The sequence below is a fragment of the Phaseolus vulgaris genome, chromosome 8 (assembly GCF_000499845.2).
Source record: "Phaseolus vulgaris cultivar G19833 chromosome 8, P. vulgaris v2.0, whole genome shotgun sequence".
Taxonomy (NCBI): Eukaryota; Viridiplantae; Streptophyta; class Magnoliopsida; order Fabales; family Fabaceae; genus Phaseolus; species Phaseolus vulgaris.
This window is the reverse complement of record NC_023752.2, coordinates 23,651,226-23,669,642: the sequence shown is the minus strand read 5'-3', so window position 1 is coordinate 23,669,642 and position 18,417 is coordinate 23,651,226. Positions and strand designations below refer to the sequence as shown.

At 44.7% G+C, this 18,417-nt stretch overlaps 1 protein-coding gene across 1 annotated transcript; it reads left to right on the top strand.

The window, feature by feature from the left end:
• Window positions 1-755: 755 nt before the first annotated feature.
• On the top strand, window positions 756-1,694 carry LOC137824786 (uncharacterized). Its single transcript, XM_068630466.1, has one exon. The coding sequence runs from the start codon at window positions 756-758 to the stop codon at window positions 1,692-1,694; it is 939 nt and encodes a 312-aa protein (XP_068486567.1).
• Window positions 1,695-18,417: the final 16,723 nt, after the last annotated feature.

The window sequence follows — 18,417 nt, the reverse complement described above, 5'->3', positions numbered from 1 at the left end:
GCGAATGGCAGCATTATCGAGATTCGTGTCTGCTGGAGGAGAGAAGGGCCACCCTTACTTCCAATGCCTCAAAAGGAATAGCCGTTTCGGATGGATAGATGAGTGTGAAGCAGCGTTTCTCAAGTTAAAGGAGTACTTGGCGACGCCACCTATGCTTTGCAAGCCACAAGTAGGCGTCCCCCTCCGCTTATACTTTGCGATGACCGAGTGGGCCATTAGCTCTGTACTGGTCCAGGAACAAAACCAGGTGCAGAAGCCCATTTACTTCGTGAGCAAGGCCTTGCAAGTTCTAGAATTGAGGTACCAGTCATTAGAGAAGGCAGCGCTAGCAGTAGTATTCTCAGCACGAAGGCTCTGCCACTATTTCCACAGCTTCGCGGTGGTGGTGATGACAAACCTCCCCACAGCTTCGCGGTACTTCAAAAGCCAGATGTAGCACGGAGGATGGTTCGCTGGGCGATAGAGCTATCGGAATTCGATATCCAGTATGAACCCAGGGGGTCCATCAAAGGGCAAGTCTACGCTGACTTCGTGGCAGAAGTCTCACCAGGGGGAGACCCTCAAGAGGTGGAATTAGGGTCACAGTAGGTGTTTTCAGTGGAAGGATCTTCCAACCAGCAAGGGAGTGGCGCTGGAATAATCTTGGAGGGGCCTAACGAGTGTTGATCGAGCAAGCTTTACGCTTCGCCTTCAAGGCAAGCAACAACCAGGCGGAGTACGAAGCGTTGATTGCTGGGATGCTTTTGGCTAAAGAAATGGGTACGCAGAGCCTCCTGGCAAAGAGTGACTCCCAGTTGGTCACAGGACAAGTAACAGGGGAGTACCAGGCAAAGGATCCACAGATGGCTGCCTACCTAAGGTACGTCGAGGTGTTAAAAAGAGCTTTCGCAGCATTTGAGCTGGTGCATGTCCCTAGGGAGCAGAATGTCAGAGCTGACCTGCTCGCCAAGCTGGCCAGCTCAGGCAAGGGGGGAAAGCAGAGGACTTTGATACAAGAGACTCTCAAAACGCCGCGAAAGTTTGTTGCAGACAATAGGGTGGACGTTCTTCACGTTAGTGCAACAAGAGGAAAACCAAGGAGTCATCGCTCTTTGAGTCAAGATACGGCGAGGGCACCTTGCATCAGTACTTATGCGACCTCGCCAGAAGAAGAAAAAGGCGTACATGTGTGTGCTTTAGAGGAAGGCGACACATGGATGACCCCTTACAGGCGATACCTAGCGGACGGAATCCTCCAAGAGGAGCCGGAAGAAGGCAAGAAGATTAAGAGGAACGCCGCAAGGTACAAATTGGTAGATGGGATATTATTGAGGCACGGGTTCACGCACCCCATCTTGACGTGCGTGAGTTGTAACGAGTGCACCAGGATAATGGCTGAGCTCCACGAAGGTATTTGTGGGAGCCACGTGGGAGGAAGATCCTTGGCATCCAAGGTAATACGCGCAGGGTTTTTCTGGCCAACAGTAAGAGAGGATTGCGTGCGATACGGCCAACATTGCAAACAGTGTCAGATGCACGCTGATTGGCACAAGGCACCGCCAGAGGAACTGAGATCCATTTACAGCCCATGGCCTTTCCATACCTGGGGAATTGATATCTTAGGCCTGTTCCCGTTGGCAATAAGACAAATGAAGTACTTGATCGTTGCCATCGAATACTTCACCAAGTGGATAGAGGCCGAACCAGTGGCGTAGATCACCGCACACAAGGTACAACACTTCGTTTGGAAGAACATTGTGTGTCGTTTCGAGGTGCCAAGGCGTCTCATTTCAGACAATGGCACCCAGTTCGCAAGCCAATAGTTGGGGAAGCTATGTACAGAGGTAGGAATCAAGCAGGTGTTTGCATCAGTCGAACATCCCCAAACAAATGGGCAGGTCGAGTCAGCAAACAGAGTTTTGTTGAGGGGTTTTGATCCTGCCGGTTGACCAGAGCGCAAAAGCCTTGCCACGTCAAAGGTATCTTCCTCTGGATCGACTTTGCACCATGCTAGTTTCCGTCCTTCACACCTCGATTCTGATGGCATTTTCATGTGTTCTTCTTGAATCAAAGTAGAAAAATAAGGTGCGGAAGCAATGGGTGAGATGATCAAGACCCTCCTAGGAGTTGTGTTGGTCTTGTAGGTGCATGATGAGTATGGTGTTTGAGTGGTTCGGCCAGCTCAAGGGAGAAGGTGAAAAGATTGAAGTTTAGAGCCTAGATTTCTAGGAGAAGTAAAGCTTGTGCACAAAAATGGCAGCATAACCTTACTCAATTAAACTTGAAAATACAAGGTGTAGGCTCCTCCTTTTATAGGCTAAGGAGGACCATAATGCAACCCTAATGCTAGCCAAATGAAATGTAAATGTGAAGCACATGGGTGCACATGGCACATGGGTGCACAAATGAGCACATGGGGAGGGGTGTGTCTAGTTTTTATGCTCACCCCCTCCATGGGCTTTCTAGACCGGCCTTGGTAAATTTAGAGGTTTTTTTAGAAACTCTAAGTTTACCTAGGTTGGTGTTTTAGATGCCAAAATTAATTCTAAGAAAATTACAAATAAAGTTCCTATGCTAATTTTGACAAGAAATTAAAGTCTACTCTACACTAGAGTTTATGGCATTTGAACATGTAAAAGAACGTCTTCTTGGATCCTCTTGGCCATAACTCTATGGTTGGCCCAAATCTACCCTTTGGTGGGCTTGCATGTGGGCTTGTGCTTGGGCCTCTTCCATCAGATTCTCCTCAAGAACCTGCAAAAGACAGAGTGGCGCCGCTGCGGCCGATCGCGCTCCGACGCTCAAGTCAGTGACGGAACTACCAAAACTCTAAGAGAGAAAAGCTAGAAACTCTAGGAACCGTGCAAAAACTCTCTCAGCGTACTCAAGTATTCTCAAAGCGTAAAGAAGTGTTCTGAATGCGCGTACCTCAGAATCTGTTAAGAGTTCCTTATATACCTGTGCACTTTCTCTCTCCTGACGGTTACACCTTTGGACACGTGGCTCGCACCCAGCTGTACACGTGTCACCATCTGGAACGTCCTCTGCTTGAGCGTCACTTCTTACTCTTTAGGCTGTTCGACTAAGCTACCCATGCAAGGAGTAATTTGGTGTATAGCTGCCTTGGAGCGCGATCTTCTTCTAGTGGCGAGCACGGGGTGTCACCATGCGCACCTTCTCTGTGGTCTCGCCTGCCGCTATCATGATCTGCATTACTTGCTCATCGTGTATGTTCTGGTAAACTGTTCCCTGGCCTCAACCTCTGGCTAGGGATTGATCATCTGATAACTTCATCCTTCGTACTTGTGCCCTTTGAAAGCCTTGAACAAGCTTTCCTGACCCTTCGGCGATGTCCCCCTCTCGGCGATTTCTAATCACTTGGTCGCCTAAGCTCACATACGGCGACTACAACACAAGTCTGGTGATCGCCGGTTTAGATATGCTAAAGATCGGAGCACGCCAACTTAACGATTGGCGACTACACGAACTTCCCGATGTCCTTCCCTTCCGTCAGCCAGGTGTTCCGTTCAACACGCCTATATTACCACTTGATGCCACGTCATCACTCTCGACTACCTGGTCGGTACACAAGCCCCCAGTCTTAAGCGGAGACTTGTCCAGCGAAAAGACTAAGAGGTCACATCACCGTCGATCTACGTGGCGCTGGCACGGAATTCCAAACGTCCGTACCCTCTGCTTTTCTGACGCTCCACCAAACCCCTTTTTCTGGTCGGTACAGGTTTGAAACGCAGATTAGAAAAGGCTAAGGGGACGTGGGCAGAAGAAACACCGAGGGTTGTATGGCCTTACCACACCACACCTCAATCCTCCACCATGGAGACACCTTTCAGCCTAGTGTATGGGTCAGACGCCATGATCCCAGTGGAGATCCACGATTGCTCGCCACGTTTCCTAGGGTTCGTGGCAGAAGAGTCCACGAAGAAAGGAGGGTCAACTTGGACCTAATAGATGAAGCCAGAGAAGAGGCGAAAATTAAGGCTGAGGCCGTGAAGAGAAGAGTGGAGCGTCAATATAGCTGTAAGGTGAAGCTACGACAGTTCCAGGTTGGCGATCTGGTCATGAGGAAAGCTCATCCTTACGAGTTAGAAAACAAATTGTCCTCCAAGTGGACCGGACCGTTCAGAGTAACCAAAGCCAAAGCGAATGGTTCGTATAAGTTAGAAACTCTAGAAGGGGGCCCCATCCCACGTAGTTGGAACGCGGCTAATTTAAAGTTTTATTTTAGTTGAAATTTTGTAAAGGGGACACTCTTTTTCCCCCCGGGAGTTTTTTAATGAGGTCACCCAAATAAAGAGAAGAAAAGTTTAAGATATTTTCTGCCTTAGTTTTCCCTTTATTGTAAGATCAAAGAAACAAAGACAAAGATGAGGTGTCGCCCAGATAAGGCGTCGCCAAGATAAGGCGTCGCCCAGATAAGGTATCGCCAAGTTAGCAATGCCACGATAAGGCGTCACCAGAACAAGGCGTCGCCACCAGATAATCAAGCAGAGGTCAAACTCAAATCAAGATAACAGGTACGTCTGGTACAAGTTGAAAGTCTAGAAGCCTAGTCCTTGAGCAGGGGTTAAGGGATTCCTTCGGGACGCCTCCTCCTCAAGTATGAATAGCTAGCCCCGGTGCCAGATATCAGTACAAGTTAAAACCTGGGTGCCTAGTCCTTGAGCAGGGGTTAAGGGATTCCTTCGGGACGCTCCCTCCCCGAGTATGAATAACTAGCCCCCGGTACCAGATACCGGTGTAAGTTGAAAAACTCCGGCGCTTAGTCCTTGGGCAAGGGTTAAGGGATTCCTTTGGCACACCCCCTCCTCAAGTAGGAGTAACTGGCCCCGGTATCAGACGATGGAGGAAAGCTAGAATCTGGGTGCCTAGTCCTTGAGTAGGGGTTAAGGTATTACTTCGGGACGCCCCTTCTCAAGTATGAACAGTTGGCCCCAGCGTCTGATGTTCAAGAACATTTCGCCTTGGTGTTTTCAGACACCCTGAGGACAATACGACGTTGCTATAGCAGGCCTCTTCTCAGTCGTGGGCACTAAACGCAAAAAGATAAGGGCTAATCGCCCTGGTGTTTTAGACACTCCATGGACGATACGATACTATTGTATAGACCTCTCCGTGGGCGTGGGCACCAGAGCGCGACTTTTGTCCCAAAGTGTTTTGATACGTTGAGGACACCCAGAGCAGGTCTCTCCTCGAGCATAGATACCCAGTACAGGTACGATAAGTCCCCTACGCCTTTGAGCGATGTCGGGGCACCGGAAATGAACAGATACAGTCCTCCCTCGCCTTTGAGCGATGTTGAGGTCAAAGAAGAGATCAAATTCTCTTTTGCCTTTGGGCAATGACGAGGCAGACGACGCCTTCATAAGAAAGATTCCTCGCAGACAGAAAGACCAAGTGGAGTTCTAAGTGAAGAGACCAGGAGAAGGGTATGCACCGCTGCTTAGAAAGGAAGAATGAAAAGAGAAGGTCACGTACTACCTAAAGGGTTAAAGACAAGGCAAAGAAGCGATGCACCAAAAGTAAGTACCAATTACGCCTTTGATTTAGTAAAGCAAGCAATAAAGCAGAGAAGTTACAAGTACACGAGGATGCAGAAATAAAGCTCGAATGAACATTTAAAATAAAGTTAAGCGTCAGAATTACAGAGCAAGTGTTAGAAAATGCAAAATTACGAATAAAGTTTAGATAAGTGGACTTCAATCCCCAAGATCAAGGGGAACTACTTTCCCGTCAACTACATGGTGGAGAGGGCTGCAGTTGGAGATGTTGATTCTCGGGTTTTCACAAGAAGCTTGAGCCAGAGCCTCCTTGAATACCTCCGTAAAGGTATCGGCCATATTATCGATAAGTTTCCCCTTTGCCTTCTCCAATTCTGCAATGGAGGAGTCTCGGATTTTCTTCTTTGCAATGAGCTCCCCCTTCGCCCTCTCCAACTCTTCAATCGTGGAGTCACCAGAGGCTAGTTGTTTCTCAAGAGCTTCCTTCTCCACTTAAAGCCTGTTCAGTTCAGTCTGAAACTGATCATGCTCGGTTTGAAGAAGGCTGAGTTTATCCATCTTTTTAGCCAGCTCCCCCTCGGTCTTCTCCAGCCATCGCCCCCGGGCAGCACATTGATCAACAAGCAGTTTTTGTTGTGCCTCGCAGGTTCGCATCGCCGCTTCAAGAGCGATGATCTTGGACTGACGGGACGCTACCGGCTCAAGAAGCTTGGTAAGCTGGTTGCAGGCTTCAACATTGGATTCACGGGCATCTCGCAAGAAGTCCTTGTATACCTCCTCCTGACACGCCCAACTTTCCTTCTCTTCCTTCAGGGCAGCCACTTCTTTCCAGATAGCTTGAAGCGCACGTGCCTCAACAGCTTTGGACTTAGCTTGGGCACGCCACTCAAGGGTTACGGCCAAGAAAGCACCCATGTAGTAAGGCATGCCCTCTGACCGTGGGGTGCCGGAAGGCTCCCCTGGTGACGTCTTATCATTAAAACCCCTCATCAACTGCATGATGGGAGGGGGAATTGCTATGAGTCCTGGGATGGTTGCTGGGGCGGTCAGTGTTGGAGTTGTTGTAGATGTTGGAATCGGTGTTGGAGTTGTTGTTGATGTTGGAATTGGTGTTGGTGTTTTTGTTGATGGTGGAGGTGGTGTTGGTATTGGTGCTGGTAAGGGCATGGACTCCACCACCCCCTCATCTTGGACTGATTGGCATAGGGGAGACCTGGCGCTAGGGGGATTATCCCTCACGGATTCCCCATGTGGAGGTGTAGGAGAACGCGAGTGGACGACCCGGTTGGTCCTCCTTCTTTTGTAGGCAGGCCCCACATCCGAGTCATCATCATCAGAAGAAACAGTAAGCACCCTCTTGCCTTTGTCAAGAGGGGCAGTGGAAGGGACGCTAGCTGCAGCCAGAGGGACTGCAACAATGGGAGGGGGTGAGTGAGGTGTTTGGGCTGTGGAAGGTGTCTCTGATGAAAGAGGGGAATTTGGTGTTTGGTGGGGAGAGTTGGGTGTTCCAGAAGAGTGGGGTGGCAATGATGGCGGTGATGAGTTGGACTTGAGGGGGGAAGTGATGGAGGCACCAGCCTTTGTAGACTGCGCGTCAAGGCGAGCCTTCAGAGACCTGGCCAATTCAACCCTTGTAGCAGAATCCATCACCGATGCTGCACCAAGGCAAACAAACAACAAAGGTTAATTAAGGAGGAAGTATCAAATGTGTATAGCGATACACGAAAGAATGAAATCGATGTTTGGACACAGAACCAGGCATATGATTCAATTCTACTACTAAAGTAAATTTACAGAGCAACAACACGCACGGAGATTAGAGCAGACAAACGTTGATCACAACAATTAGAGAGAAGCATGACTAAAGAATCAGATATGGAGAAAAAGTAAAAGGTGAGGCTCCCTACCAAAGTATGCAGAGAGGGCGTCGGCCTTAAATTCACGAGAAATCAAGGTTGGGGTGTGAAAGATGACTTTCAGGCCAGCCAACGCCACACAGACCTCCCTGTCTGCGGAGGCCAACTCATCCAAAGACTTAGGTTTGGTGTGGTTGGGCTTCTCCGTCCAGTACAGGGGAAAGCCATCCAAGGCTGTAGGGTTGCGCTTGGCGCAACACACCCTGAAGAAGTTGCCTTTCCAACCCTTGAAGGAGTTTTGGAAGAGGGTGAAGAGGATCCTGCTGGCGACCCCAGAAAAGCTCACCCAGAGACTTTTCCCTTGCTTTTTTACCTCGAAGAAGTAGAGGAAAACATCCACTGATGGTAGGATGCCCAGATACCCACACAAGATTTGGAAGGCTCTTACGAAGGCCCAACCATTCGGATGTAGTTGAGCAGGGGCAACGTTGACCTCCGTGAGCAGCTTCCTCTCAAAGGGTGTGAATGGGAGGCGTAGACCAATGCGTTTGAAAACCGCCTGGTAGAGGAAGAAGAAAGGCTTTCCCCCATTGGACCTGTCGTCCACACAAACTAGCTCCCTAGGGGTACCATGACGAACAGAGATATGAGAATCATGGGTTTTGCAGAAGGAGTTAAAGTTCTATAACCGCAAGTCACCCAAGTGATTCTCTACGTCTTCAACGGTGGTCAGTTTGGTGCATTCGTTCAGTAGCTCTTCAGAAGCCCATGAGTAGAGGGCCTTGTAATGAGCACTTGGGGGAGGGGGATTGGGAGTTATTTTTGTTCACGCCATGGATGGAAGAAGAGCTGAAGAAAGAAGAAAAAGGCAAAGGTTCAGCAAAGAAGGCTCGAAGAAGTAAAGGGGGGAGAAAACCCTAGAAAAATCCTACCCACGCGGAAAAGAGAAGAACGGGGAAAAACGAAGAAAACAAGTAGAACACAAAAATGAAGAGAAAATAAACAGTCCCAGGCAGTTACAAGGGCAATACAGTAAAGAGAAGGAGTCATCGAAGAAGAAAAATCGTACCTTTGAGTGATCGGGTTAACGAAGGGTGGGGTGCGAAGAAAGAGTGCAGAGAAAATTCCGGAGAAGAAGGTGAACAGTACGAGAGAAAGGAGAAGTGCTGGAACAGTATTCTAAGCGCGCATTTTTTTGGAAGGTTATAACGTTAACTCAAAGAAGCACTAATGACGCGCACCCTCAGCCGTTCGATCGCACACGTGTCGAAGGATTGAGCGCCAACTTGAAGTCCAAAGGGCACCAAGCGCTGACCGTGCGATCGAGCCACGTATGAAGAGATTAGCGCATGACCCAAAGCGTCACCTTTCTCGCTCAGAGAATGTCACATCGGCAGAGCACTCGAAGGTGCGTCACATCAGCGGTACGAAGAATGACACGTCATCAGAAGGCCACGTGGATAATAGGGCGAGGTCATAGTCTTTTCGCTAAAAACAAGTTATCAGCTCAAGACTGGGGGGGCTTGTGTACCGTCCCGGGGCATTGACCAAATGTCAAAGTCAAAGTCAACACATGGTGGGACCACTCGAGGGCCCCAACGAAGGGAAGGGAGGTCAACAGGTTGACCGCTTGGGGCATCGCCCAAGAAAAGGAGTCGCCTCGCAAGGGCATCGCCCAAGAGAGGCGTCGCCAGGTAAGGGCGTCGCCCAAGAAAGGCGTCGCCTCACAAGGGCATCGCCCAAGAGAGGCGTCGCCAGGTAAAGAAACAGTCAAGATTAAGATATCGACGGTGTTACCCCCCCGATACCCATGGGTAGGGAGGAACATGGAAGGGGCAACACCGTGACAAAGCCTTGGGCTCCGATGGCTCAAAACAGCAATGAAGAGAAGAAAAAGGTGGCTTCAAAGCCATAAGTTCTAGTACCAGTAGGGGGTAACCTGACTCGCGAAGTACCCACACCACCGTTGGGAAACCCTGGGACAGATACGACCCAAGAGGAGGCCACGCCCAGGGGAGAACCACGTGCATGGTACGAGAGAAAGGTAGATACACCCCCAAGGTGAGTGACTAGAGGTTGGGGCGCACGAGTTGGCACCCAGAAGTCACCCCACGCGCCAGAAGCACTTCGAGAAAGGAGGGCTTGCACGATGGATTAACCCTAAGTTGGGTTACGGCGCTGTAGGGCCCTCCACGAAGGGTCGCGATCAAGTCAGAAGAACACGTGGCAATGAGCACTGAAAACATCAAGGCCTTCCTAAAAGTTCGCTAAGGTACGCGTTAAAGTTCGCTAAGTTAAGATTCGAACGTTCCAAGGAATATTTTTATACGCTTTCAATGCGCTTTAACGCGTTTTAAATGCGAGAGGTGTATAAAAAGGGACCTTGGGGCGTTTGAAAGGGGATCCGAGTTTAGACCTAATTCTCGCAGCATTACACAGAGCACAAACCCTAGTTGTTCCGCTGCACACCCACTGTGTGGACAAGACGATTAGGGCAACACAGTTTCAGTCATTCAGTATAGTTCTCGACCACCTTTAGAGGGTGTGTCACCTTTGATGTTTCTCGCTAGCTGACTTGATCGTCGGAGTGCAAACGGCTGCGAGGGCGCCCCTTTGTTCACTTCTTTTCAGGTATTCATAGATGGAGCGAAACGAAGGTGCCCTAGCTCGTGACAACAAGCCACGCGCAAAGACGACCCTGGTCAACCGGCGGGAACAACTTCTAAAAGCTTTTGTACCTCCTTTCTAACAACCTCCTTCATGGAAGGATTTAGGGGCCTTGGTGGTTGAGCAACAAGTTTGAAATCTTTATCCATGTGAATTTTATGCATGCAATATGATGGGCTTATACATTTCAAGTCAACAAATGTCCTTTCTATAACTTCCTTATTTGCCTTCAACACTTCTATTACCTTTTGTTGTTCCTCTTTGGATAAATGGTTGCTTATGATAATTGGCTTCTCCCCATTTTCTTCAAGAAAAAACATATTTCAAATGAACTGGCAACTATTTCAGCTCTATTCTCTGAGGGGTGTTGGCTTTATTCAGATCTAGCAAACATTCCTAGACTTCGTTATCCTCTTAGTCCTCGAAATTTTCATTATCATTTAGTACTTGAATGAGTCATCTATAAATATTTCTTTGTGATTTTCCAAATACAATTCACCTAGTGCATCCATCCTAAAACAATCCTTCTGATAAATCAAATGTTTCATTGCTTCAAATACATCAAAGCTAACTTCTTCATCCTCCACTCGAACCTTTAACTTTCCTTAATCCACATCAATCATGAATTTTGCAGTCTTCATAAATGGGCATCTAAGAATGAGAGGTACTTCAACATCTTCCTCTATGTCCATGATCACAAAATTAACTCGGAAGTAAAATTTGTATACCTTCACCATAAGATCTTCCATTATCCCATGTGGATATTTTATTGATCTGACAGCTAATTGCAATGCCATCCTTGTAGGGAAAATTTAAAAATCCTCAAATTTCTTCAACATAGATAGTGGCATCAGATTTATGCTTGTCCCAAGATCTAGTAAAGCTTTGGCCACTGTAAAATTTCCTATTGTGACTGGAAAAGTAAAACTCCCAAGATCTTTAGATTTTTGTGGCATTGATTTTTGAATAATGGCATTACATCCTGCTTCTAGCTCCACAATTCCTTGTTCTTTTAATCTTCTCTTCTTGGTGAACAAATCCTTCATAAATCTGGCTTAAGTAGGCATCTGTTCCAAAGCATCAGTGAATGGAATACTTATCTCTAATTGTTTCAGAATTTCACAGAATCTAATAAACTATCCTTCTATATTCTTTCTGGAGGGAGCATGTGGATAAGGTAAATCTACAATTGGAACACTTTTTTTTTTCATTTTCTTTTTCCTTTTTCTTCTTTTCTTCCTATACCCTCTCAGTTTTTTCCTTCTCTTCTCCCTCTTCACTCTTATTTTTCTCTTCCCTTTCAATTTTTCTTTCCTCACTTTTCCTCTCTTCCCCGCTCTCTATATCTCTTTCCTTACTTTGTATATTATCACCAATTCCCTTTCCTACAACTACTCCACTTCTAGTAGTGATTCAATTACATTTTTCCCTGAGTTCCCTCAACTCTCGTGTAAGCTGCTTAATTTGTGTCTTCAAATTCTCAACATTCTTCTGCACGACCAACATGGTGTGTGTAGATTTTTCTGTAAAATCTTCCATTTTGCCCATTCTCTCTTGGGACACAGGATCTAATAGTTGGAGTTGTTGAAAAAGGCCTTGCTTTCCTTGATCTTCCATGTAAAACACTTTTTCTTCAAAAGAAATATCCTGGTAAGCACAGTGCTCATTGGATTCTTGATTCTGACTTTGAACAACATGAAATTGTTTAGGCAATTTAGAAATTTGTGTGGTTAACTGCTCAATTTGCTGTGTGAAAGCTTTGTTTTGAGCCAATAGTGTGATGGAGGAGGGCCAAACACACTTCACCATGGAAGCCAAGACCCAAGACTAGACCGTGATGAGCGTCTAGACTCAAGGAGGGAGCGTCTAGGACATGATGAGGGGAGGCTACACATGGAGCGTCTAGGAGGAGGCCTAGACCGTCTAGGCCCTATTACAAGGTCAATGGCTAAGCATATTCACGCCCAAATGGATCTAGCCACGGATGGAAGAGAGAAGACCTTGTATATGTTACATGGAAGCCCATTAGGGGTGGCTAAGTAATTAGTGTAGTGTTAGAAAGCACAAACTTGTCTTATATGTGATTTACCCTAGATTTTGTGCATATTCTAGAACCTTAGCACACATGACCGGCCATGTGGTCCATGTGCCATGTGCCTTCTCATTTGCATTTCATTTTGCTCACATTTCATGTGTAATTAGCTTAGGATTTATGACCTCCTTGGCTATAAAAGGAGAAGCCATCTCTTGTATTTTTCAAGATTAATGAGAGTAAAGTTATGCTGCCAACATTGTGCCATACTTTGCTTTTCCCTAGTTTCTAGGATCTAATCTTCACCTTCATCACCTACCATTGGGCTGGCCGAACCTCCCTACTTCCATACACATCATGCACCTTCAAGATCACCATAGCTCCTAGGAGGATCTTGCACATTTACAACCATAGCTTCCACATCATTTTTCACATGATTCCGAGAAGAGCTCCATGAATTTGCCATCATTTGGTATCATGAGCATAGGTTCTTCAAAGATGAGTAGTTCTTGGTCTTTTGATTTTGAGTTCTTCTTTATTTCATGTTGTTCATCTTGTTTCCATAATTGTCTTGCTCTTTTTTATTTTTTACTTTGTTTTGGTGTGCTATTTGGAAGATCCAACCGGTGCACTTTGTTCAATGGATCTTGAACAATCCTTGTGCAATTTGTGATAGGATTCCATACACCTTGAGTTGCTGTTTTTTTATTTTAGGTATTTGAGTCTTTATTGCACTTTGATTTGGTTCATTTTATGCTCTTTGAGTCTTTTAATTTCTGAATCCATATATGTTTTGTCAAGTCATGTTCATCCACAATGTCATCAATTCATAGTAGTCCTTTGTTTGGCTTGATTGTTTCTTGATTTTGGGTAATTTTTGCATGATTTGAAACTGCTGTAATATTGATCTTTTGGTACCTTTTATTTTTAGTTTGAGTTCATATTTGTGTTTAGATCTACACAAATTCCTTTACATTAATTCCATTGTGTTTATCTTTTGGTCTCTTGCTGTTTTTTTTTCAGTTTTTACAGAATCCCCTGTTTTACATTCTCTGTGCTGGCTGTTTTGTTTCAGAAAATTATTTTCCCTCATAAGAAATTTTTGATTCTCTGGATTATGCAAGATTGAGGTGTTACAGAAAAGACAAAAAAAGAATCAGCTCAAAAGAGTCAATAGAAAAAAAATGATAAATATTTTAAAAAGAGTGTGCAAATCTGGGCGCTACAGTTGGCGCAACTGAACACTGAAATTGAAAAATTTATTAAAAAAAATGGCTCATGCGTTTGAAGTGATTCCAACGCCAGATTTTAGTTAAGATCTTGAATCTTTTGCATATCAATTTTCAGTGGCAAATTCTAAAAGGTCAGCTCAGCATAAATTGGGGAAAAACACGTTCTCTGGCCCACAACAACTTTCCAGTGGTGCTGTTTTTTATTTTGAAATCTAATTCTAGTGTTATTCTTAGGATTCATTTTGTGTGCCTACCTTTATTTGAGTACCTTTATTTGCTTGTCTAATATTCTTGGAACTCTTTCTAGTTGTCACAATCTAACTCCATTTGTGTGGTACTGTTTTCTTCAATTAAATTGTTTCTTGCTTTAATTCTTTGGCCTCTAAATTTGGTGCTGGAATTTTTTCTCAATTGGTGCTTATGTGAGTGGAAAATTGACTTGAGTAAGGTCTAGTCTTCTTGATAGGTGCTGGAATTGGAGAATTAAGTCCTTAATTCTAAGGGGAACAAAGGCAAAGGCAGAATCAAACACTTCTCAAAACACCATAAACACTTGGAGGGCCCAACAAGAAAAGACAACCAAGGAAGTGCCAATAGCAAAAAGGATCAACAAAGGGAACAAGAGGGGCCAAGGGAGGTTAGAGTAGATCTACCTCACTTCCATGGTAAAGAAAATGTAGAGATCTACCTAGATTGGGAGATGAAAGTAGAACAACTCTTTGCTTGCCATAGGGTGAGTGAGGAACGTAAGGTACCCCTAGCCGCCCTTAGTTTCCAAGGGAACACCATGTATTGGTGGACCTCTCTTGAAAGAGAAAGACGTCTTCATAGGGAACCTCCCATTGAATATTGGAATGACCTTAGGGGAGCCCTAAGACGTCGCCACATACCTTCCTACTACCACAGGGAGTTGATGGACAAGCTCCAAAGACTCCAACAAAAGAGCCCAAGGGAAATAAGGGTAGACCTACCCCATTTCTATGGTAAGGAAGATGTAGAGGTATACCTAGATTGGGAGATGAAAGTAGAGCAACTCTTTGCTTGCCATAGGGTGAGTGAAGAAAGGAAGGTACCCTTAGCAACCCTTAGTTTCCAAAGCAATGCCATGTATTCGTGGACCTCTCTAGAGAGAGGCCGAAGTCTTCATAGGGAGCCTCCCATAGAATATTGGAATGACCTTAGGGGAGCCCTAAGACGTCGCCACATACCTTCCTACTACCATAGGGAGTTGATGGACAAGCTCCAAAGGCTCCAACAAAAGAGCATAAGTGTGGAAGAGTATAGGCAAAAAATGGAGCTCTACATGATGAGAGCATCCATTAGGGAAGAAGAAGACACCACCATTGCTAGGTTCCTTAGTGGCCTATCACTTGAGATAAGAGATAGGGTAGAACTCCTACCTTACCAAGACTTGAATGACTTGGTTCAACTTTGCATTAAAGTTGAACAACAAATCTTGCGCAAAACTTCAAGTCAAAGGGTGAGTTCCTACTCTAGCTTTTATCCCAAGAAAGAGTTTAGAAGGGAGGGTAGTACATCAAAAGAAAAACCAAAAGAACCTACCAAACCCTTAACCAAAGAAACCTCAACCCCACCCATCCGAGCTAGAGATGTTAAGTGTTTCAAGTGCTATGGTAGGGGGCATGTGCAAGCACAATGCCCAAACCAAAGGACTTTTTTTCTTAAGGGTGTAGATGAATACACTAGTGGCGAGGATGAGCCTAGTGAGAGAGAGGAAGGGGGAGAGGATGAGAGGGTAGCTCCACTAGAGGGAGAATTGCTTATGATTAGGAGAACCCTCAACAATCACCCTAGCACATCCATGGAAACACAAAGAGAGAACATATTTCATACAAGATGTAATGTTTTAGAAAACATATGTTCCCTCATTGTGGATAGTGGATCTAGTTGTAATTGTTGTAGTGCTAGAATGGTGGAAAAGCTTAATCTACAATTAGTTCCTCACCCAAAACCTTACAAACTTCAATGGCTTAATGAAAATGGGGAACTAAGTGTAGACAAGCAAGTGGAAATCAAGTTTTCCATAGGGAACTACAAAGACAAAGTTTTATGTGATGTAGTGCCTATGGAAGCTTGCCACATCTTATTAGGGAGACCATGGCAATTTGACAAGAAAACCTTGCATGATGGTCTCACTAACGAGATTTCCTTCACCCACAAGCATAAGAAATTTGTACTTAGTCCTTTTTACCACATTCTCAAGTGGTGAAAGACCAAATACAAATGAAACATAAGAGGGATGAGGAAAACAAAAAAAAAAGCGCTAGAAAAAGAGAAAATCCTTAGGGATAGGAAGGCGTGGGAGAAGAGTGTTCCTTCCCACAAGGTTGCTCAACAAGAAAAGCCTTTTGAAAATTTGCTTCTTGTTGAACAACCAAGCCTTGTCTTTAGTAAAGGAGCACTTACATGCACTGCCACAAGTAGTGAACTCATGAATCTACCTCCTCCAATAGAAAAACTTTTAAGTGAATTTGAAGATATATTCTCTACCTCCTCCTTGTCAAAGAATCACATGAGGGGGGACTCATGGGCCATTTTGGAGTTGATAAAACTCTAAACCTTTTAAAAGCAAAATTTTGTTGGCCACACATGAGGAAAGACGTCCAAAGACATTGTTCTAGATGCATCTCATGCTTAAAGGCAAAGTCTAGAACAATGCCTCATGGACTCTACACCCCTTTGCCGATTGCAAATGCTCATTGGGAAGACATTAGCATGGATTTCATTTTAGGACTTCCTAGGACTGCAAGAAGCCATGACTCTATCTTTGTGGTAGTGGACCGTTTTAGCAAAATGTCCCATTTTATTCCTTGCCACAAGGTAGATGATGCTAAAAATATTTCTAGACTCTTCTTTAGAGAAGTGGTGAGACTTCATGGTCTCCCTAAAAGTATAGTATCCGATAGAGATCCCAAGTTTATAAGCCACTTTTGGAAAACTCTTTGGGGCAAACTTGGAATAAGACTACAATTTTCAACTTCTTGTCATCCTCAAACGGATGGCCAAACCGAAGTAGTCAATAGATCTCTTGGGACTATGCTTAGGGCTATCATGAAGGGCAACCACAAATCTTGGGATGAGTATCTTCCCTACATTGAATTTGCTTACAATCGAGTAGTTCACAAGACTACTAATGCTTCTCCTTTTGAACTAGTATATGGTTTTAATCCTCTCACACCCATGGATTTGTTACCTCTTCCTAATCCACAGGAATTTGTGCATAAGGAAGGAGTAATTAAAGCCGACTTTGTGAAGAAAATGCATGAGAAGATTAAACTCCAAATACAACAACAAAATGAGAAGTACACAATATACAACAATAAAGGGAAGAAAGAAATAATTTTTGAGGAAGGAGACTTAGTTTGGCTTCACCTTCGCAAAGATAGATTTCCAACTCAAAGGAAGTCCAAACTAAGTCCCCGAGGTGATGGACCCTTTCAAGTCCTCAAGCGAGTCGATAACAATGCATATAAATTGGACCTACCTCTTGAATATGGAGTACATGACACTTTTAATGTAATTGATCTCTCTCCATTTGTAGGTTCCAATGACGACGAGGACGAGCTGGATTTGAGGACAAATCCTTTCCAAGGGGGAGGGGATGATTGAGGAGGGCCAAGCACCCCTCACCATGGAAGCCAAGACCCAAGACTAGACCGTGATGAGCGTCTAGACTCAAGGAGGGAGCGTCTAGGACATGATGAGGGGAGGCTACACATGGAGCGTCTAGGAGGAGGCCTAGACCGTCTAGTCCCTATTACAAGGTCAATGGCTAAGCATATTCATGCCCAAATGGATCTAGCCACGGATGGAAGAGAGAAGACCTTGTATATGTTACATGGAGGCCCATTAGGGGTGGCTAAGTAATTAGTGTAGTGTTAGAAAGCACAAACTTGTCTTATATGTGATTTACCCTAGATTTTGTGCATATTCTAGAACCTTAGCACACATGACCGGCCATGTGGTCCATGTGCCATGTGCCTTCTCATTTGCATTTCATTTTGCTCACATTTCATGTGTAATTAGCTTAGGATTTACGGCCTCCTTGGCTATAAAAGGAGAAGCCATCTCTTGTATTTTTCAAGATTAATGAGAGTAAAGTTATGCTGCCAACATTGGGCCATACTTTGCTTTTCCCTAGTTTCTAGGATCTAATCTTCACCTTCATCACCTACCATAGGGTTGGCTGAACCTCCCTACTTCCATACACATCATGCACCTTCAAGATCACCATTGCTCCTAGGAGGATCTTGCACATTTACAACCATAGCTTCCGCACCATTTTTCACATGATTCCGAGAAGAGCTCCATGAATTTTCCATCATAGTGTGTTTTCCTTCCATCCTTTCTTCTGAGTAGTTCGTCCATCATACCGAGCTTGAGAATCTGTTGATGTCAATGCATTGATAATCCTCATTGCTTGTTTTGCATCAAGAGTCATCATTGTGCCACCAACTGCGACATTTAAGAGCATCTTCATAACAGATTTGAAACCATTAATGAATATGCTCAGTTTAGCAATGTCTTCAAACCCATGATTTGGGAATTTTCTCAATTCATCTTGAATGTTTCCCATGTCTTAGAAAAGGACTCCTCTACTCCTTGAATGAACATAGAGATTTCAGACTTAGCTTTAATGTAGCGAGAAATTGGAAAAAAGTCTTTGCAGAATTTTTTCTTCTACATCCTTCCAACTCGTGAGGCTCTGATTTGGTAATGATTTGAGCCACTCTTTAGACTTTCCTGCCAATGAGAAAGGAAAAAAGCGCATATAAAAATTCTCAACATCACCTAATGTACAAGCCATTATAAAATGTATCCAAATGTGAATATGGATCCTCATGTTCCATTGCTGTGAATTGATGGGCATTGCTGAGAGTCAGAAAATCGGGATCTATTTTCAATGTCTTTGTGGTAGTAGGTATGACCATACTAGAAAAAGGCATTGGCCCCTTGATCGTGACATAATCTCCAAGTGTTCTCCTAGGACGTTTTGCTTCCACTTCCGCCATGTTGCTTTCCTAAAATATTAATGGAAAAGAAAATAATAGAGTATATTTTTTTTTTCTTCAAAAATTAATAGATATTTAAATTGCTAACTAAAATAAAAT